Source organism: Corvus brachyrhynchos, unplaced genomic scaffold (assembly GCF_000691975.1).
Source record: "Corvus brachyrhynchos isolate BGI_N302 unplaced genomic scaffold, ASM69197v1 scaffold26, whole genome shotgun sequence".
Taxonomy (NCBI): Eukaryota; Metazoa; Chordata; class Aves; order Passeriformes; family Corvidae; genus Corvus; species Corvus brachyrhynchos.
The window spans coordinates 6,133,864-6,156,294 of record NW_008239324.1 but is presented as its reverse complement, the minus strand read 5'-3'; the positions used below and the strand labels follow the sequence as shown (position 1 = coordinate 6,156,294).

At 41.3% G+C, this 22,431-nt stretch overlaps 1 protein-coding gene and 1 long non-coding RNA gene across 3 annotated transcripts in view; both read right to left on the bottom strand.

Annotated features, from left to right (window-relative positions):
• The window catches only part of LOC108448325, a 7,092-nt gene extending 4,381 nt beyond the window's left edge, over positions 1-2,711 (bottom strand). Inside the window, exons 1-2 of one of the 2 annotated variants that reach the window (XR_001864174.1) lie at positions 1,964-2,711; positions 19-156 (exon numbers count right to left, since the gene is read on the bottom strand). This is a non-coding gene — a long non-coding RNA (uncharacterized LOC108448325). Of the gene's footprint in view, positions 1-18; positions 157-1,097; positions 1,583-1,963 lie in introns of those variants that run through there. The other variant, XR_001864173.1, reaches the window with a different exon arrangement.
• Positions 2,712-3,411: 700 nt separating this feature from the next.
• Positions 3,412-22,431, bottom strand: part of BBS2 (Bardet-Biedl syndrome 2) — a 27,978-nt gene continuing 8,958 nt past the window's right edge. The window contains exons 2-17 of the mRNA XM_017740817.1: positions 20,956-21,290; positions 20,455-20,580; positions 20,113-20,175; positions 17,587-17,664; positions 15,314-15,418; positions 14,372-14,458; positions 12,944-13,079; positions 9,930-10,069; positions 9,084-9,228; positions 8,340-8,511; positions 7,168-7,297; positions 6,440-6,571; positions 5,872-6,009; positions 5,302-5,414; positions 4,433-4,581; positions 3,412-3,783 (exon numbers count right to left, since the gene is read on the bottom strand). Of these exons, the coding sequence (XP_017596306.1) occupies positions 3,677-3,783; positions 4,433-4,581; positions 5,302-5,414; positions 5,872-6,009; positions 6,440-6,571; positions 7,168-7,297; positions 8,340-8,511; positions 9,084-9,228; positions 9,930-10,069; positions 12,944-13,079; positions 14,372-14,458; positions 15,314-15,418; positions 17,587-17,664; positions 20,113-20,175; positions 20,455-20,580; positions 20,956-21,290 (2,156 nt within the window). The 3' untranslated portion in view covers positions 3,412-3,676. The remainder of the gene's footprint in view (positions 3,784-4,432; positions 4,582-5,301; positions 5,415-5,871; positions 6,010-6,439; positions 6,572-7,167; positions 7,298-8,339; positions 8,512-9,083; positions 9,229-9,929; positions 10,070-12,943; positions 13,080-14,371; positions 14,459-15,313; positions 15,419-17,586; positions 17,665-20,112; positions 20,176-20,454; positions 20,581-20,955; positions 21,291-22,431) is intronic.

Genomic DNA, 22,431 nt, shown 5'->3' with positions numbered 1-22,431 from the left:
AGGAATGAGGCAACTTACCTTTTAGTGGCTTGGCATCCACAGGTACTAGGGAGGCCTCATCCCCTTTTAGTTATGTCCTGGGATCTGCTGGGTCTTAAGATGGCTTCTGTCACTGGAGATCAGCTCAGATGTTTCAAGGCAGCAGCCAGCCAAGTCCTGTGGTAAACACGGCAAGAAAGGCAGTGAGCATGGCCTTGGTGCAACACCTCCCTGCACGTTTTTGATACTGTTTACCTGCCCCACATTCACTGCAAGCAGGACTGCCAGACTGACCTCTGAGGTGTCCAGCCCACCCAGAGGTGCAGCAAAGCTGTACTGATGCTTCAGGAGACAGCCAGAGTGCAGAACACCCTGCTGGAGGCTCGGCCCTGGCCTGCACCTGCTTGCCTGAAACTTTTTTTTGGCACTGAGGCACAGGTGTTCTTTCAGCTCATCCAAGCCCGACAGTGCAGGCCACAGGCTTGCAGTAAGCTGGGGAGTGTGCATGTTTCATCCCTCCTGTCTCTCCTAGGTGGGGAGAGGGTAGCTTTGGATTAGTCTGCTCCTTCTCCCATTACAGGCCTGTTGTTGGAGGCCACCACAGTGGTGTAAGACCACAGCTGGCAGCAGAGGAGCAGTAAGCTCAAAAGCAAGGCTCACTGCTGACATGAGTACTCTGCACCCTTTCCCAAGCAGGTGGGATGTCCTGTGGGCATGTCTTCATGAAGATACAGGAGCAACAGCCTTCAGCTTCAATCCCAATACACAAAGTTCAAAAAAGGAATCCCTGAGGCAGTTGGCAGGAACCCATACCATTGCTTCCAAACGGAAAGGTATCTCAGCCCCCCCAGCTACCAGAGCAAGGGGCCAACGCTGCTGTTAGAGAGCTCTGTGCAGGACTCCCTAGCTCTAGTGTCAGTTCCATCCCAGATGATGAGCAGCTGCTCAGTTCTACCTACTCCCTCATGCTCTTTTGGGCGGGAAGGACAGTTGGGAGGTGGTTGCCCCGAGCTGCTGTTGCAAGATCTTATTCATATTCCGACTTGTTTCCCTAAGCCAGCATCTCTGTGCACTGCCAAAACTCTCTTGCTCAGTTTTAAGCTGCCTTTGCTACTTACAAAGACAAGGGGATGAAGCTAGAAACAAATCCTGAAGCGAGGACAGAACTTGTGAATCATGGTTTCTGAGGCACTCTGCTGCCTATTGGGGCAGTAGCTCTTCCTGGGAAGGAAGTAGTTCTTATTCTGAACTCTCCACTACACTGAGACAAGTAACGGAGGTTTCAAAGAAAAAGAAACAAAATTATTTTGGTAGTTTGGAACAAAAGCAACAGACACCACAGCTATTCACAGCATAGTCTGCTAGGCAAAGTTGGGAGCAAAGTCATTAACAAAACAGAATTACTTCTTTGACTGCATTGTGAGCCTAAGAATGTGCTTGGTAGATCTTGGAACATCCTTCCAGGAGACTGGGAAGAAGCTAGGCTCTCTAGAGTTTGCTGTCTTTTAATACTAAGTATTACACTAGAGGGCATACCAGCCTCTGCTTGAACAAGCCCCTATCTACTTGATCATACAAGGAACCACCCCTTCTGGTGACTCAGATGAAGTAATTTAAGAAGCCAAATTTGCAGTTAGCTTTCAAAGGTTTAAAAATGAGTATGTCTCTGCTCTCCCACCCTTCTTGTTAGGTCCTAAAGCCACAGGCACCCCCAGGCATGACTGGTGCTGCAGGTACAGAAGAAAGACTTCACTCACTAAAATTTCAAATAACATGAGCTGCTGGAGGACAAGGGGCCTTCATTTATACAGTGCCAGTAATGGGAGCTTTACAGATGCTCTTGCTGGATACCAATCTGTATTTACAATTAGGTGTAGCTCCTTGCAAAGTATGTGCATTTTTCATTTGGCGAAGGTAAAAGTTGGTTTTACAGGAAAATAAATGACAAATTTGCTGTCAGAAACTTAGGAGAAATCAGCCTTACCAGAGGTCTGCACAGTGAGTGAAGGTCTGACATCACTGCCAGGAGCAAACCAGAGCTGGGACTGGCAGTGCCTGGTGCATAGTCCTGAAAATCAGGCTGATGGGAAAGCTGCTTTCTGATCAGAGCCGCTCTCTTGCTCTCTTATCATTACATGGAGTACATAAATGTAAGCAAGCAAGCATTAGGATTTTGAACATAAAGAACAAAAGGTTGAAACAGTGGGAACAGGTACAGCAAGTGGCAGAAAGCCCAGCACTTATGCCAGGAGACTGTTCCATAATCAAGTCTCTGAGCTCACTCGCTTAGAACAGCATGGGTGGCTCACCACCCTTCTAGCAAGCAGCTGGATTTGACTAACAACCAGTTTCTTAAAAAGATTCAAATGAGCTCCCGCTGCAGATTCTAACTGACAGAGGTCTGCTTTCAGCAGCACAGTTCTCCATATGGAAGGGGCCAAAGCAGTGACATGGGGAAGTTTTGGGGATTAAAACATGTTGCAAGAATTACATTCCCCATTCAACTGGTCACAGGCTCACCAGTGGCTCTGTAACAAAGGGTGGGTAGCTGGTTTTAATTCAGTAGTGGCTCGTAAGAGCAACCAGTTAGAGGACTCCTTCTGACAGCCCCAAGAAGCCATCCAAGAACTTTGACGTGGGCCTACTCCTCCCTGCCCACATTGCAAACACCATTGTGCAGTGGCAAGGGTGACGCTGGTGCAGGAGCACTGGGGCCCAATCTCCATCCTGTGCAGGTTATTTTTAGCTTCTAAAAGAAATTTGCTTTGGCAAAGGTTCTAAAATACCTTTAGATCTGAGATAGAGCCTTACTGTAATATTTTAATCCAATTCTAAGAGATCACACAATTAAACAGGTTTGAGCCAGGAGCCAAGTCATTTTCCAATACCTTCTTCTTTTGATCCCATTAAGTACTACCAGCTCTTCATGATTATGCACCAAGCTTGGGTGTGTAGTTTGTTTTTGTTGTTCCTGAAATGCACCCTTGCCCACCTCAGGATCTGCAGTTTTTCCATCAGTAGCATGGAACCACTAGGTGGAAGCAAAACTTTCTGCAATCCAGGTGTGGGGAGAGTGTTGGATACTAAACTGACCACTTCCTACCTCTGCACAGATCATGGAACTGGATGCCTATCAAAGATATTCTGGCTTAAGAGCCAGAAAGACGTTATCCCTTTGGTGGTTTTCATGCACTGCACTACAGTTTACCTAAAGCCACATATCCCTGCAGCAAAACCCAGGATTCTCCAGCATAGGAAGTTCAAGTATAAATCAACTACACAGCAGAAACCAGAGAAGTTATTTGGGTCAGGTTTTTTCAACAAATAAACTTAGCAGTGCACATCTCCCCAGCTAAATGAGAACAAAATCAGTCAAGCTTTTAATCTATGTTTTAATGGAAAAGATCGATGCCTTAACTACAAAATATTTTTAAATACATAAATAAGTTACTGTAATAAAAAATAACTCTTTGAACTTCTGTCTTGCATAAATACCACATCTGCACTTAAACTCGGATGCTCTCTTCATGGAGCTTTGGTCTGCATAATATTTCTCACCTGACAGCTTAACTACAGCACTACTTTTGGAATTACTTCACTCTACAGTGAAGTAGGGGTCTGAATTAACTGCTTTTCATCCATTCTCTGCCCACTGCATAGAAACACTGTCTCTGCACAGCTGCTGAAGAAGAGGCTCTTAAGAAGAGGCTGTTCCCACACGCATTATCCTGAACAGTGTGTTGAAGTTGTTGCTTCTTATTGCATCCCGACAAGCACTGATCACTTGCGTCTTAGGTTTGCCAACTGCAAAGAGGAAAAAAAGGAAAGAATAGGAAAAAACCCTCAGTTACAGAGTAAGAAACTGGTAAAAATACTTATTTGATCCAGTCTGAAAATTTAGGGGTTTCTTTCCAACACTTTTTAAACACATGATGAAACACCACGTTTTTTCTAGTACATAAGTAAAATCCTTTCTTTAAAGAAGAATTGCCTGTAGCTCTGTTTTATGAGAGCTTGTTGGAAGGGGAATGCTATAAACATACAAAAAAGTACCTCCCTCCCCAAAGACCTACAGGACTAATAATGCAGATAAAACAGTCCTGCTTAAGTTGGTAATTGCTTTTTTTAAAGCAGAATTATAAATTAAGAATTGAAGTCATTCTAAAAGCATTTTTAAAGTAGTATGTTCAACAAAACTATCAATTTCTGCCTCGTTTAGAAATCCGGAAACTATTTCAAATTGTTCTAAAATTCTGATTCCAGATTATACGGGACACCCACAGTTGACTGTCACATGTAATTGGCTATGACTGAAGAACGAAAGATTATTTATACTGAGTTTTGGGCCAAAAAGCCTGAAGTCATTTAACCAACCCAGCTGACCTCTGGGACACATCTTATCTGCCTCACTGGGGTCTGAGACTCCCTATTCCTTTCAAAAACACAGACTTACCACGTAACCGCCCAGCCCTCTGGATTGCCTGATTCACAGCTTTCAGGTTATTCAACAGCTCTGTGTGATTATTACAACGAATTTTGTACTGATTTATTAAATCTCTGTTCAGGTCATACAGCTCGCTGTACCGTGTCTTCATGTTTTTCCTGGGGAACAATCAGTCCAGTTATTTGCATCTCTGAGGACAAGGAAGTCATTCCCAGTTTGTCAATACAAAGGTACAGCAATACATTGTTGTGTTGGCTACCACAGTCACCTGCATGTCTGCCAGCTACAAGACAACAGACTTGTCTAGACATGTTGGTTATACTCATTATTTTACTAAAAAAACCTGAACAGTCTATTTTTGCAGTTACTTTATCCAGCAAGACAAAGTGGAGACACCACTTTCCCCAGTGAAAGTACCACTGCCCTGCAGTAGAGCTTGGGCCTCTTTACTGCTGCTCTTCAGAGTAAGGCTCAGCATTAGTAGAAAACTGCAAATCAGAGTGAAAACCTGACACCTAAAATTTCCTTCTTGGTGTTCTCAAAAGTTCACACACCACAGATAGCTATCCCTGCCTTCTTCCCTTAATATATCTTTTCTAACATATCTCAGTATCTTGAGGTAGATTCACCTCACCTGCTATACACTAAGCCCCTACTCTTGCCCTCTTGCCTTTGCCTGACTGGTTTCCCACCTAAAGAACATGACAAGGTTCAAGAAGAGCTCATGGTAAGATGATCAAAAGTACAATTATACATCAAAAATTGTAACTAGGCAACTCTTGTATCATGCCAATGTTTTTCTGTGCTCTTTTCTGCCTGAAAAGCAAAGACTGGCCATTCTAAACCCCAAACACACAAGCCAGGCAGCAATTGCTCACATGTCTCCCAGGAGCCGGGCATCCTCTGCCTGAACCAGCATGCTGCGGATGAGGTTGGAGTGTTCAGCCATGTCAGCAGTGAGCCTCTGATTCACTGCGTGGTGCTCATCCACCTGTCCAAGGTAAACAAGTCGTGAGCAAGGGTCCTTGGCACCCTGGGCACACAGGGTTCAGGCTAAACCTCAGCCCAATGCAACAGGAAGTAACATCCCAGCGTAACCAACCAGCATCCCTGACATTGTTCTTCCCCTCGCCCCACTGCAGGAGCCATACCTTGGCCCCCAGAAAGGGTGAGCAGACTGAGATACACATCTCACATGCTGACCCAGATCCACAGCTCAGTCTCCCAGACAACACATTTACTTTATCCTAAACAACCAACTGATGGGGACCAAGGGCCTGTTCTACAGAACAAAAATAGACAGAAAGTTGAGGGTGTCCCACAGAATATACAGCAAGACATTGTGGCCTGATTCCTACAACAGAGATAAAGCAGTTTAGAGATCCTCTCATAAAAAGCCCCCAGTGACTGCTTATCTGCTTACTTAGAAATGCCCGAAGCCTCCTCACCTTCACCAACACTTTCCGCAGCTCCTCAAAGTATGCAGGAAAATCTGCTTCCACCTGCAAATCTTCAATGGCCAGGAAAGAGGCCATTGATTGGATAATGTCACCAGCTAGATCAATATCATCTGTGTTGATGGAAATCTGTCAGAAAGGGAAAAAAGCACTTCAGCACTCTTCCATGCCAGAACATCTCCTGGAACTTCCCAGCAGTACTGCCTGTCCAACAGTTACCCAAGCTCAAACAAAGGGGCTTTTATTCAGGTTTGGGATAGGACAAGTGCAGAAGTTACAGGCAGCCTTTGTGCCTCACATTATGGCTCCCTGAAACCACTCTGTGAGGAAATAAATTCCCTCCCTCCTACAGATCTGCAGGCTAAGCAGTTTACTTCACTAACTGGCCATGGAATTTTACCCACTGACAGTAAACAGACACAGAAGTTTCCAAAAGCATGAGTACTTTGCCTGTTCAGTCATTTTTCACTTTTACTGCCTCATACTGGGCAGGATGAGTATACTGGTTTCACTGGAGTATCATTAAAGGGCTGCTCCCCTTGTCCATGGAGGTACTCACCTCTCCACCAGGCTTGATTTTGATGCAGAGCTGACCTGCATTACGAAGGGAAGTGAAGCAAACCTGAAAGGGAGCGCTCTGAAACTCTGCATCCTCTGGCAGCAAGAAGCTCTGATTCAGCCACATAACAATCTTGCAAAAGTAAAATTAAGAGAATCAGCCATCCCTTGTGTGGAAAGTGTCAGGAACCGCACAATGTCCCTGCACATGATGTGCACCAGAACACTCTGCTCAGGGTACCCCAGAAATATAATTTACTAAATTTCATCCTATAACCCCATATCATGAACTTGTTAGAATGAGGACAGTTGAATCCTTGCACCAAAGCTGAATATTCCTAAAAAAATCAAATCCAACAGAGACTGCTATGAAACTGAGCCACTACCTGAGCACTGTGCTGCCTTTTTCTTGTTCTCTGGTCATTTACAAAATTCAACGCTCACTACAGGTCTCCTGCTATCAGCAGGCCCACAGCAAACAAGATAATATCTGAAACACCTTCTGATCTCAGGCCTTTAGTTCCTGCAGGAATTCCTGATGCTTGGAATGCCTCAACTGAGTCATCTTTTAAAGACAGAAAAAGCAGGGTTGAGTCGCAATACACAGATTCCAAAGGCCAGTAGTGCAGTTCACTACATAATTTTTCCTTTGCTATTAGAAATCTCAAGCTGACTGGAAATGCTCCACCTGTGTAAGACTTGAAACCAGGAAGAAGAGCAGAAACTCACCCTTTGTGGCCTCTCATTCGTGGTACAGTTAACAAAGCTCAGGGGCTCTGTGGCCGAGTCCGGGCTGCTCAGGGCATACATGGAAAAGCGGGGAAGCTGTCTTGTCAACTCAAATACGTGGAACTGTGTACTGGAAGCAATCCAATGGAAAAACAGAGTTACTAACATACCTGAGATTCACCCATTGCAATGGTTCCTGGTTCTTTTTTAGCTGGGGACTGAGATTCACAGTTTCCAGTTATACAATCAGCTGCTTACTGCTTCCCCAGAAGAAACACTGGAACTTGGAAATGCCGGGCTTATCGCATCATGAGGTTGTATGATTCCTCCCCATTGCTGTCATTTTCAATAATCCTTCCACTGAAGTATACTCTCTAGGCTAATACATTTACAATTTTACTATACGATTGGATATTTTCTTTACAATTTCAGTGAAGTCTTATTAAAAGCAATAATAAAGGCAAATAGAGAAAACAGAAAGGGAATTCAGTCCCATACAGTCTTTCTGCAGTGGGTGGCTAGCTCTCAAAACATGCCTCCCTGTTCAGGGAAAGAATGCTGCCTCCTCAGGCACCAACAGCTCTGGCAGATGTGAGCAGGAAAAAAGTTGTTTTCAAGGGTATATGAAGAGACATTTTATTTTCTATGGAAAGATATTTCTACGGGAGACTGGAAAAATGTTGTCTTGAAATCAAGTATGTGCTACTTTCTATTTGCCCTGAAGCCAAATAGGTTCAGGGTTATTTTATAGCTTGAGAGACACAGCTGTGTCTCCAGGCTTGCTCAAGGTTCTCCATTCAGAGCAGTCACCACCCAGGGCCCAGCCCCCTAGGGATGACAGGATAGAGTCTCTGTATCTCTTGATTCCCTCCACACACCTACAGTAAGACATCTCCTGGACAAACGTGCATTCCTTCCCTAAAAGCAGAACCAGAACACTACAGATCACAGTGATTCCAGAGGATTTAGACTTTGTCTGAAAAAGAACTCAGTGCCACAGGTACATCAATGTTTTAAAGAAAGCATCCCAGCTCTCCTTTCAGTAACAGAGAGAAGTGGGGCACCCAGGAATTAACGGTGCACTCCCCATAGGATTAGCATGAAGCCACATTATTGCTGTTTCCTGGTCCCACAGTTCTGGAGACCAGCAGATACAACACCACAAAACTCACCTGTTTCGGTAACCCACAAAGGCTTTGATGTGCAAATCCACAGGGACATCTTTGGGTGGAGTAAGGGGAACACGAACACAGCCTGAGAGGTTCTGGAGACTGGGGTGGACCACATAGCTCTCTCCTTCAAATATGCCCTCAGCAAAGATCAGCACAGCACGGATGATTGTGTCTTAGCAATAGGAATAAAAAGCAGTTCCTAAATTAAAAGCTGTCCTCTGGGAACAATTCACCACTATTTTCAGAATTAAGCATGGTGAACTCTTTATACCCCTCCTCTGAATTGTTAGAATATCCAGGTGACCAGGACTACCACATCTGGACTTTACTGCATCCTCAGCATGCCTGCTGCGAGGTGAATTTGCTGTCTTGGGGTAGTTCCAGTTTTGCATGAAAAGCCAGCTGAGGTCCAGCTGCATTCATGCAACACCCTCACTAATGCAGCTGTGGGTTGGTGTTTACAGTCAACACAAGAAGTGCTGCAGGAATCACCAAGGCTGGTTTCATCCAAGTTAATTGCCTCAGAAAATAACACATAATAAGAAACAAATTCCACCAAACTCCTCTCCCCTAAGACCCATGTAAGGAACACAGCTTGATTCAAAACTCTGTGAAAGGAAAGAAACCACAAAAGGGACGTTACAGACAATAAAGGGGAGACATTCAAATCACCAGCTAAATATAACTAAAAATTTGCATGATTTTACATGAAGTGAGTATCAATGGTTGCAGGTTACCACTCACCATTTGTGGTGGAAATACACAGCTCCACATGGGCAGACTGGCTGTCAGAGCCCAGATTAACTGACAGGGCTGTCTGGAGTTGGGTGTTTGCTGGAATCACACCTCTCAGCCCATCAGCTTCCTTCAACTGAGTGTTCAATTCAGCCTGTTGCAAAACACATACCATTCAGTATCAGAATTTCAAGATTTTCATTCAAAAAACCTAGAAAACATACACACAAGTCAGTTCTCTTCTTTCAGAAGAAGGTTGCATTACAGCAATTCCCAGACACTTCCAACTAGCTATGAGTGGTGGCTGGATTAGGCATGAAGCTGTGGACAGTTGGGCTACAAAGTGTTTGAGTGCCTTACCATGGATGGACCTCAGCCGTGTCACGGTGGTCATTTGCTGTTCAAATATAAGTTTGCTCTTTCCTCAGACTATTTTTTGAAATGTTCGCCATCAAGCCACAAGTGCGATTCCTACATCCTGGCAGTGCTCCCAGCCCTCACCCAGTGACATGATCCTCTCACACAATCCCCTTTGACTCCCAAGATGCATTGAAAATTACACTTTGCAGTCATAAGCCAAAGCACAAGGCTGAAGGGAATCCAGCTCCAAACACAACTGCTCTGGCAAGAGGAAGGAGCAAAGAAAGCATTATTAAAATACAAAAAGCAAGTTCTGAACTTGCACAAGGAGCAAGCCAAATGCAGAGGCAGGAACCCCCAGCAGACAATCTCACTGCATCCTGACAAGCTACAGCTCTGACTTGTCTGGACTGCCCCACAACCGCCTCCCAGGTTACTCCGGATTTATACCAACAGGAAAGTGTGTTTTGGCCCTACACATTATTTAAACAGTACCTTTGCATTTTCCTCATAATTTTTCAATTCCAGCAGCAGATTTTGTTTCTTTTGACTAAGTTCTCGGATAAGATCCTGCTCAGCACTTGTATCCATTAGGTTCCCTTTCATGTCCTCACCTCCTGGCAGATAGCCTCGGACTGTACAGAAACAAAACAGCCTATTTCAGCAAAGACTTCCAACAGCCTCCCCCGAACTTCAGTTTCTGTGACATGACTCCCTTGTACCACTTCTGCAGCAGATACTAGTTCTGATCTTCAGCTAGTACTATCCAGCTGAAAACCTGAGCATTGATTTACACCCACAGAGGCTCTCACTTTCTTGGTGACTGGGGCAAGAGAACTACACAGAAAAAAAAAGAAAAAAAAGAAAAAAAAGAAAAAAAAGAAAAAAAAGAAAAAAAAGAAAAAAAAGAAAAAAAAGAAAAAAAAGAAAAAAAAGAAAAAAAAGAAAAAAAAGAAAAAAAAGAAAAAAAAGAAAAAAAAGAAAAAAAAGAAAGGATTAACAATGGAAGCAGCAAAAGAGCAATTCATAAAGGAAACAGGAACTGTAACACTGGGCACCAGGATACAAGTTACCTACAACACAGAGCAATGGGCTCACACTAGGAAGAAAAATGTCCTTTATATTGTATAATATGGACTTAATGAAAGAGACCTTCACTGAACACAACTTGCATTGATCCTAAAGACCAGGAACCCTAAGATGTACTTTAGAGAGCCATCCCCCTGCTAGGGAAGGAAGTGATTTGGAACTGTTGCCCAGAAAAAAGAGACTGAAACCAAGCTGGAGACTTTTATACCTGCACTGGACAAAGCCTTTTAAAATTTATTTATTGAAAAAAAAAAAAAAAAAAAAAGAAGAAAAAGAAAAAAAAGAAAAAAAGAAAAAAAAGAAAAAAAGAAAAAAGAAAAAAAGAAAAAAAGAAAAAAAGAAAAAAAGAAAAAAAGAAAAAAAGAAAAAAAGAAAAAAAGAAAAAAAGAAAAAAAGAAAAAAAGAAAAAAAGAAAAAAAGAAAAAAAGAAAAAAAGAAAAAAAGAAAAAAAGAAAAAAAGAAAAAAAGAAAAAAAGAAAAAAAGAAAAAAAGAAAAAAAGAAAAAAAGAAAAAAAGAAAAAAAGAAAAAAAGAAAAAAAGAAAAAAAGAAAAAAAGAAAAAAAGAAAAAAAGAAAAAAAGAAAAAAAGAAAAAAAGAAAAAAAGAAAAAAAGAAAAAAAGAAAAAAAGAAAAAAAGAAAAAAAGAAAAAAAGAAAAAAAGAAAAAAAGAAAAAAAGAAAAAAAGAAAAAAAGAAAAAAAGAAAAAAAGAAAAAAAGAAAAAAAGAAAAAAGAAAAAAGAAAAAAAAGAAAGAAAGAAAAAAAAAAAGAAAAAAACGTGGATTTCCAACCTGTCTTTAAGCTTTACTCACCTGACCACACAAGTGCAACACCCAGTCCTTTTGCAAGAGGATTCCCACTGCAATCATTCTTTCAGGCGCTCAGGCAAGCTTACAATTATGCAAAATTAATAAAATGTGTACCTGGATTTCTAGAGCTGGTCAGAGGAGTTGTTGCTGTCTAGAAGTGACTGTAAGTCACTGTTAATCAGCCAGTAAACAAGATTTACCCACATCAGTTTTTCCCCAAATCAAGGGATACTTCACTTCAAGGGGTAAGATTTGTTTCCCAGTAGCCCAGTGGAGCACAGAGTTATGGAAATACCTCTAACTATCTGTGGAGACAGAGCACCTGAACAGGTGATGAGACAACTTCCATTTTGCTCTAAGGCTGTGTGCTCTGATTGCAGCTGACAATGAAAGCCAGGGACAAAAATCTTTTACCTGGGAAGAATATGCTGCCTGATTGCATGACTGCTGCCCTGTAAAAAGTTGCATGGAACTTGAAATCATCCAGCTTGCACACTATCCTCCGATGAAAGGACCCACTTTATTATTTCTGAGTGAGTAATCCATTTAAAATGACACAGAATGCAACACAGAACAACACCTCGTGTGAAAGGATGCTGGTCCCAAATAGAACTCTAATAACATTGTCTATATTACCCCAGCCACACTAATTACTAAGGCCTAAAGGGATCCCCATCGTGCCAAGGCTTGCTTACAATGGACCCACCAGAAAAGGATGACTGCATTCAAGGATACCAACCTACACAGCTCTGCTAGGACAAGGTTCTCCAGAACTGCTTACAATGCTCCCCTTCTGTAAGCTTGGGAAAAAGCTTTATAAGCTGAAGCCCAAGTGCAGCAAATCCCCACAGCCTGTGATTAAAACAGACAGCAAAACACTCTGCTATTTAACAAGGATAGGCTTTTGTTTCAAATAGGTTGTGCCAGACCTGCTTGTCTCAGGCCACTGACGCCAAGGAGTCGGATAATCACACCAGTGTCTTTCCTGGAGCCATCCCTGTAAATTCATACTGAGCTTATTTAAATAATCTGTGATCATATTTGTTTCCACTCACAATAACCAGGTCTGACTTCTTGAATGCATGGTGGGATAAATCCACCACTTCTCCAATCTCAGGATAGCATTTTCCAGGAAACAAAGCACTGTTAACATCTAAAATTTCTAATATAAAAACTCTTCATCTGCAGAAGAAAACCAAAACACACACGCCCTTAGTTCTTTAAACACCTTTACCTAGTGAAAAGCAGCCAAAGAACTAAAACACAGGAAAAAAAGATTTCCTATACATTCATCTATTATAATGTAGCCTGAAGAACCAGAGTCTGTACTGAATATCATTATCTTTGCATTAGGATGGGGTTTCTTCCATTAGACAAATGAATTCTGATGGTTTCTTGGATCATAATGAAACACATGCTGATTTTCACAGAGAAGGCAATATTCAAAATCCTGTTTAGAGATAGCGTAACTCAAAATTCCCTTAACTGCACATAAAGCAAAGGGAATTTGGCACACAAAATGTTGGAACCAAAGCAATGTTTAGCTAATATGAGATGATGTGATGTGCCTGATATTACTGTATATTACATTAATATCCTGAACAATGCTTTTACCTTCACCATCAATTGAGCAGCAGATTAACTGGGTGCTCCCATCCATTCTGTAATCCCCCTCCACCAGTCCTGCAATCGAGGAAGCGAAGTTGTCCTTAAAGATGACCTCCCCAGTCCGGTCACTGCGTGCATCAACCTGGAACAACAGAAGTTCTAAGTCTCAGCATGAAGAGAAAAGCCAACTCCAAAACACATGTCAAGCCACAGTTTGAGCTGTTAACTGAAAGCCAGCTCTGCTCACAGAACTGCAGGTAAAGTTGCAGCTCTGCTCATCCAAACATCACACATGAAAAAAAATACTACCAAGAAATGACCTCTAGACAGGCTCTAGAAGGAGCTAGAAGGAATTTCTCTTCTGAGATGCTTCCCTAAATTACAAAACTAAAAAAGGAAGGAAATAAAAGGGACTGCAAGTCTGCACTGGAAAGTTTATGCACATATGATGCAGCAATGATGGGACTAAACCAGAAATAACCTTAATGCAGTACTTACAACCTCTCCTCTTAGCTGGAGCCCTTGTGTGGTGAATTATTTTTATACACAAATACCACAACTTTCAATTATCTTTCATTGGATAAGAAGGGTGAGGTGGGCTCAGTTCCACGCACCGTGAATTTTCCAAAGCACAGGTCACAGCATTACTCTTTCTAGGAGCTATGGACTGTTTCAGACCAACAAGTAGGGTAGAGACTGCCAGTGGAAAAGAACAGGAGTAAAGCAAGGAGAGGTTCCCTCTTTAACAATGTTACACATCTAATCCAACTTAAGTTACAACACATCTGGGCTCCAGACTGTCAGCTTGATATGAAGCTCTTAAAGTGCCGCAGGCTAATGAGAGTAATAAGAGGTGTGAAGAAAAAAGCACAGCTTTACAGAAAAACCTGGCAAGCTGCATCCAGGAGAGATGTGGCAGTTAAAACAGTCATTTCTGGCAAAGGGGAATACCAAGGAACAGGCTTAAAAGACTGAGCTGTATAGAACGCCTTTACATAAAATGAAATAACGCTTGATTAATCCTGCCACAGTCAAGACTGACGCTGCTCTCCTGTTACATAACTGCTTTGTCTTCCCTGTAGTTTGGGAACAGGCAGGAAACACTGCAGAGGATTATTAGCGTGTCCTCAAGACACACCTGAATAGAGACACCCAAGAGCTCTAGGATGCAGCATATGATCTCTGCTGCCATGGAAACAACTTGCCACACCTTAGCAATTGACTCTGAGCTAAGCAGGGGAAGCAGTTTTTCTCTGATCATGCACTTGGCACAGGACTCACCAGCTAAACTAAGTTTATTGCAACAGATCTGCAGCGCTCAGGTTTCTCAGTCTTTTTCATTTTTTGGCTGTTGTTCTTCAGATAACTTAACAGCCTTGTTCAAACACAGCCCCCATAACTACAGCTCCTCATTTTCCCCCTGTATAAACTCACCTTCCCATTAGACCAGCCAGTGATCAACTCACACACTCCATCAGAGTTCAGGTCAAACGCATGTATGCTCATGGCTTGGTTTTTTGACTGAGGACAGAAAAGAGAGAACAAATTAAGCTTGGGTATGTTTTCTAAACTGCACATGCTTGGCACATGCAAAACACTGGACTACAAGACTACAGAGAGTACAGAAAGAAATACAACTATTTCTCTGAACAGTAAGTTTGAGCATTACTATTTCTAAGGTCACACATACATGTGACACCTTAGCCCTTGCACTACTAATCTAGTACAGTGCTTTCAAAGGACCTGATCATTACTTTGAATACATTTCCATCCAAGCAAATGATTAGAACTCACAAGAACAAAGTGTAAAAAACAAAATCCTCTAGGAAAAAAAAAAAAATCAGGGCTTCAACGCTGTCATAAAATGAGACCACTGAGGACAGCCATCCTGCCACCTCTTGAGGAATCTTCTTATTACTATTAAATATACTACTCTGTGTTATATTAAAATGAGCATCAGGAAAGGATCTTGCCAAACTGGTTTGCTGGAGCAGGAAATTGCTATTGATGAGAAAAATTAACCTTGAACACAGACAATGCAAGATTTCAGTCTCTGAAAAACAGTTTATTGATCCAACCAGAGGATCTCCTAACATGAACTCCAATGTCTCTGTTGTTAAGCTGAAGAATCCCTAGTTGTATGGCTGTACCCCTGTGGTTTAAACCACGACCAACAGCCCAAAAGTACTGCAGGAACTGACCTGGTATTTTATATGAACCTATAAAAACAGGTAGATTTTGTAAGAACAAAATTACATTCAATTCTCTGCTCAGCAAAGTTCACTTAAGGGTAACATCAGAATGACCTGAAATTAGATACCAAGTCTCCTGGGAGCCTTCAAGCTTCCAGCAATGATACTCCAACAATGGACTAACCTTAATCCTCCAGTACCGCGCTGTCTTGTTATAAACTCCGACGGTGCCATTAGCAAGAGCGTAGCCAAAGCGACTGCCATACATGGGGCTAAGTGCAGTGACAGTCTGGGGGGGAAAGGAGGGACAGAGAGGATACAGGACTGAAAACTTGTGCAACTTCGAGTAACAGGGAACAGGCTATAGATCTATCATATGAAGCCTACAGTTCTTCAATGGTAAGTAAGTCTGTTGTAGGAAGCATTGAATACTGAAGTAACTACTTCTAAGAATCAGTCTGAAATCACTGAAGGCCTTGTAGGATTTCCTCACACAAGCTGTTATTGCCAGTGTTAGGACACACTTCAGCAAGGATTGCAGAACTGCCCTCAAACTGTGTACTTCGACCAACTATTTCCTACCACAGGCAGCAAAACAACTGCTCATAGGATTCCTGTGGTCATCAGTGCTAACACACTATCATTGAGAAACTACACACAACATTCCTTAAGCTTAAGGAGCTGATGATGCCAAAGGTTCAACTTGGCTGGGTTGGGAGAGCCCCGGAGATATTACTGGTAGAAAAATCTTTGCCCAGTACTAGTAAGATAAAAGATTAAAAACTCCCACAGTTGGACTTCTTTGGAACACAACTGGAACACCAGGCTAGGTGTCCTACCTGAATAAGCTCTGGGGAAAGACCTGAGAGTCGTAACTTGGCCTGTTTCTCACTCCTTTTAAGACCCATTCCTCATTGACGTTCTCATTGGAAATGCAGGTTTTTCCACGCACTGAGACTAGAGATTTTAATGTCAGGAGGAACAATTGCAATCATCTGTCTGGCCTTCTGTACAACGTAGCACAGGAGACTTCCTTCAGTTAAATTCTTCCCCAACTTCTTATTTAAACTCATCTGACTGTGGTCCTTGGATGTTTTTACCACAAAACTTTGTTTCCAAACCCTTTATCCTTTCCTCTCACAATCTTCTGCAGAGTCTTTCCTAAGTATCAAACTAAATTACGAGCACCCAGTAAGGACAGAAGACCACAGCAACAGTCAGAAACTCAAATGTAACGATACTACCTAAATTTATACCTGATTGTCCATTTACAAGGATCACAACAGCCTACAGCTTCAGTTTCACTAGAGTAAGTGATTAAATACAGAAAATGAAAACTATCCAAGACTTCCAAACCAAACATAATGTATAAAGACATTGTTCCCTGAATTTACCTTTCAAAAAAGAAAGGTTTAGGTTCAGCTGTGTCCTTTTATATCAGAACAGTAGAATTGTAACAGGCCTCCTATGACTGCAGGTGTGAATTTAAAACAATTCTACTGAGGATCTGGAAATAAATCACACTTGAGAGTGACGGACCTTTCTTTTAACTAGAAATATCTACATGACCAGACTGACTACTGCACAGAGAGCAGAACATATTACAGGTCCAATTCTAATTCTAGTGATAGCAACAGCCTCCTTTTCCAGAACAGTGCCTGGATTTGTCTTTTATAGCTCTTCATAAGTGGTTTATTAGCAAAGCCTTTTAGCCCTATCTTGGGCAGCAGGGAGACCTCAGATCATTAAGGACAAAGGTCTGTGGCCTTACTCTGCCTTGGGTCTAGAAGGGCCATGACAAGACTGAGAACACTTCTAAAAGCAGTGATAACAGTATTTTACTCCTTTCCAAAAAACCAAAATCAGTGGGGATCTTCTCTCAATTCTTAAGCTAAACAGCAACTCCTACACCTTTTATTTACCCCTCTGTAAACCTTTCTGCCCCATACCTTACTTTAGTCACCACAGCTCTTTTTAAATAGCTAGTGTGTAACTCCAATTGCAATATAAACTTCCAGTTTTGCCTGGGCATCCCCCTTCCACCATGCCATGCACTGTCTGGATATACACACAGGGACAAGTTACATCATTATGATTGCATCAAAAACATTTGAGGAAAACTGTAGAAGACATCCTTTTACTCAGAAGGACACTAAGAGCTTCCATCACAATCCAGCAACCTTAATCACCCTTGCACAGGGTCCTGACTGTCAGCCAAGAATAGTCACTTTTCTTAATGGGGTGAAAGGTTTGTAAATAAACAAAGCAAAAAGCCCCCTGCATAATGAAAGATATTATTAAACTCGAACTTTTGCTGTTCTAGCAGAATAGATAATGTGCCAAATAGTTAAGTAACTACTTAACTACACAGTAAATCTGAACCAGAGAAGCTTTGGAGTACACAACACTTTCAGCTCTGTCAGCAACTATAATAAACATTAGCCAGAAATAATTTACCTCAGTCTCTGACATTTCTGCCACAATTTCATCTTCTTTAAACACGCGGATGTCAAAATCTTCAGAGCCAACAAGAAGCTGAAAAAAAATAGTGCTCCTTAAAAATAATTATTCAACCTAAGGAAGCAAGCGCCAGGATCCAGAGGAAAAATTAATATTTCAAGTCCAGCAATGAAGAGGCTTCAACAGATCTATGAAATGTTGCCAGTGTTGCACTGAAGATCCCTTATTAAGCAAACAAACACATACAAAATCCCCCAAAACAAACAAAAACCAATGAATCCAAGAATCGACCATCTCTGCTCCTCCAACTTAAGTGGTGGCTGCCACTACTGCAAAGTAGAAGCAAAATGGGCTTTATCTTGATATAAAGCACTGGATTGGGTCTTCTGCCTCCTCATTCCTTAATGTTTCCCACATTTTAGTTCTTTTCCTGTTTCTTAGCATTCTTTTCCTGTTTCCTAGAAGGCATTAACTGAAAAGGAGCCCAGTGGAAAAGCTCGTACTGAAGAAGGTGACAATGCTCAGGTTCTCTTTTGCAAATTGAAAAACCAAGGAGCAGATCTGCTCAGTCCATAAAGTCATTCGTCAAATCAATGACAAACAGAATTATAAATCAAAGTCTAAACCTGGTAGTACTTTTCCCCACTGGAACCCATGAGCCTTTCATCTTTACTTGGCAAAAGAGATACAAATCCGTAACAAAGTTGGATTTTTAAAAAGATTAGAGGCTTTTTTACTTCCCAAGTAAAAATGCTTCAGATTATGTCAACCTAAATCACACCAAGTTAAGTCTACTGCAGCTATTTAAATAATTTACAACAATTTACATATTTAAGAAGCACAGATTTCTTGACCAAATTGCAACCACCAGAAAAAGCCAACCAGCTAAAAGCACACAATCTTGAAACAATTACTGGTGATGCTGTATTTTCCCAAGGTGCATAGATTTTTTTCATTTTTTTGATTTACCACATCCACCTCAGTGACTTTCATTCCACTGGACAGAAATTTGAAAGAGCAAGTCGAAGTTCTGCCCCACAAGTCTTTTGCAAGATGGGAGAAAGTAACCTTCATCAATCTAAAAATCCTGAGGAAGGCAGTGACAAGTTAGTTCTGTTAGCTACTAAAAGAATATCATGTAGTTTTAGAATCAGTCTATTTTAAATGTAAACATGTTTTTACAAGGGCAGAAAGAACAGAAATTAAGCTAGCACAGTCATTTACCAGGTAAGACACAAAGTGATAATTTAGGAAGCTGCTTCTGTGCATTTTCTCAGAACTTCAGTTTTAAACCAGAGGCAGTTTCACAAAAGCCACAAATAAAAGTAAATAAATAAGTAAAAACTCTTTAAAATCACCTAGATAATTAAGATCAAAAAGAACTCTAAAAAATTTCAGTAAACGCATGTTGGGGTAACTGGTCCAACAAGTTAGCTGGATATTGCATCCAGCTCTACTCAGCTCAGAGTAGCACCACATTACACCAACTGCCGAGAATGAACCTTGATCAAGCAGAATAATATAGCAAAACCCACTGAAAAGCACAAGAGTAAACCATTTACAATTAGTGCCATAAATCACTTCCCTGTTTTCTGAATCCTTGTACACTATCTCCACTCTCTATGAACGCCTCTCAGCACATTAAAAAAATACAAAGAGGAGCCGTGCAGAAATCGTTTCACTTCCTGAAGGTCCCAATGACGCAGTGTCTGTATCAGTTTTGTGCTTATAAAAAACACGTGAAAAGTGTTGAGGCCATTTACACATCACTATTACATAGCCCAATTCGATATTCCAAACAAGGATTTTTCAGGAACTAAACCAAGAAGCTTAAGTAATTATGCTTAAAGCTCTACAACAGATGACAAAAGTAAGTATTTTTAGCATAATGATTTAACTTCATATCGATTTGCATCTGATGTATACTAGGAAATCATTACTCTTCTTAAAGATTCATATTTAGAAGCACAATTGTTCCTCTGGGATGAAGGAACATTTCCAAAAGAGAATGCCATACAAATTCAATTTCACCCATCTCTTGCAACCTGCATGATCAGAATGGCAGCTATTTCCTATTGTTTGTCTCACATCATATTAGCAAGATGTCTGTTACAAGTTACTGTCATTTTAAATCAGCAAAGCAAAGACTATTTCATTTCCCCACTCACTATTCAGAAACAGGAGGGCTGGATGTGAAGACAGATTTCTTGATTTTACCAAGTGTAAGTGAAGCTTTTCAAAAGGACAGCTTTTTAAAAGTTCACTTTTACATATAAGATGCTTGCAAGTTGTTCCTCTGAAATTTAAGAGTTTATAACTATATTCAAGAAATACCACTAAAATAGATGCCTTGCCAGGTGATGACCACAGGCATTTCATTGTGTTGTTAGTGGTGTAAACAAAAATGAGAAACTTTAACTGGTAATATAAGTCAGTTGTATTTGATAACCGAAGGGGTTTTTTTTATCATCTCACTTACAAGACCACAAGAACAGCTGAATTTGTGTGTAAATGGTTACAAACCTCAGCTTTCCCATCACCATCAAAGTCACACAGTGCTAAGGAACGAACGTTGTCTCCAGTAACCTGCAAAGAGAAGGACAGTACTCAGTGATGGTCACAGCTGTCAGAAGCTGAATTATTTTTATTATCTCAACTGCAACAGAACAATTGACACAATCAGTGTTCAAGCAACTTCTGAGTGCACTGAATACATGGCCAAAACACAATTTAAGGCCTGAGATAAACTAAGAACAATCAACAACTAAATTAATACTTATAATATTAAAAAAAAAAAAATCAAGATGAATTACTGCCATTGAAAGAATCTTCTAATAACATCAAAACTATTATGCCTGGCCTTACCGTCCAAAAACGGTCATTTCCTTCATAATCAAAGCCCTGCAGGGCACAGTTTCCACCAATAATAGCAAGTGGAGGTGAAATACCTCCCAGCTTTCCAAGAACTATTGCATTGGCTCCATCTGAAACCTACAGAGAAGCATTAAAGGAAAAAGAAACAGCAGACAATCATACATCAGAGTACACAAATCAAGAAGAGAGCTTCCAACATTACCACTGTCAGTTTAGCTGAGCTCTGAATGCCTACTATTTTTTTTCAATTTGGTCTTGCTAGGTGATGTGACACATGAATGCGATGTGTATCTGTATGTGTGAGAATAAATTTTCATATATTAATTTTGAAATACTGCAGATATTCTAGAGACAAAATGTTCTGAATATAGTAATGGAAATAATACATAGCACAGACAATTGACAAAGTAATGTAAAAACTGCAATCTTTACAATTAAAAGCAACAGAAAATGATGAAGATAGTAAAAAAGCAGACAGTTACATCAACTTGCCTCTCTGTAAAACAAATCCGAGTTGTTATACACATCATAAGCCAATAAATTAGTCTGTGTTCCAACCAGAAGACAATCATAACCCAGCTGAGGGTTCAGCACCCCTGAAGTCAGACAAGTGATCCCTTGATTAATGTTCAGAAGAGAGATGTCTGAATCTTGGTTACTTTGCACCATTCGGTTTGTGTTTGTTCTCTGTCCTCGGGCATGAGGATTGTGAATAAAAACCTGTAGAAACCAAGATATAAATATTAATACAACACATGTATCTGTTTGTATACAAACACTAAAGATTATTGTTTGGATAATAACTGCAATGGGGAAGAAGGCATTCACTCAACCTAAATGAGGACAAAAGACTGGGGGTTACTGACAATAGTATTTCTCACAGTTATTCTTTAAACTATACTAGAAAAAGGGAAATGGCAGGAAAAACAGTGCTCTAGCCAGTGGAGTTGCAACACCATTGTTTTGTTGGTTTCTGAAAATGACAACTGATAACTCTTCAGAGTAAGGCAAAAACAGGAAACCAAAGGAGCAACAACAAACTAAACAAATTACCTCCAGCTGGTAGCAGTGTTTGCAAAACACCCCAACCATTCAGGACAATTTACCTGGTACATATCTGTAACCTCCATCTGTAGGTGAACGTGGTTAATTTAAAAAGGAAGAATAATAAATATGGTTTCACTCTCACTGACCAATGCTCTTTAATAGTTTGGAGCCAAGTAAGAGGATCACAGGCTCAACAGTTTGCTTTCTGGCTGCGCAGTCTGTCCCTCGGACAAGCCCTTGTTCTATGCTGTTCCTAAAGGCACCAAATAAAATGAATAATGCTGGGAAACATCACAGATGAACCCCGTTTGTATTTACAACCTAAGTGCCTCTGTGGGTTTATGCTTCAATCTATGCTTTGTTAGTCGGGTTGTACTAAACTCTGTTTTGTTTACGTTTCTAACTCAATCATAGCACACAGGATGCTCTCTGTTCCCGTCAGGCTGTTTGTGCATCACTCACAGAAACCTCAGCCCCGTTATCAGCACGGAGCTTGGTCTGTAACAGTGCCAAGTCTCACTGCTCTGAGAACTGCATGATAAAACCCACAGCTTCAAAAAGTCCCGTTGTCTGCTAGAAAACGTGAAAGTTTCCTTGGCGACTTGGGTTTGTAAAGTGGTTCCGGCTGGAAGAAGTCACAGAAGTCCCCTAGTCCAACCTCCTGCTCCAACAGGGTCCCCTAGAGCGTGTTACTCCAGATTGTGTCCAGACAGCTTTTGAATATCCCCAGGGCTGAAGACTCCACAGCCTTTCTGGGCACCTCTGCCACTGCTCAGCCTCGTCACCTGCTATTAATGTTTGCAAGCTCCCTGCTGCCGCAGAGCGAGGCTTCGAGCATCGCGTCCCCGCACGCAGCTCGGGGGCCTGCCGGGGGCAAGGGACATAAGCCTCCAGCTCCGAGCTCTGCTCAGCCCTGGCGCA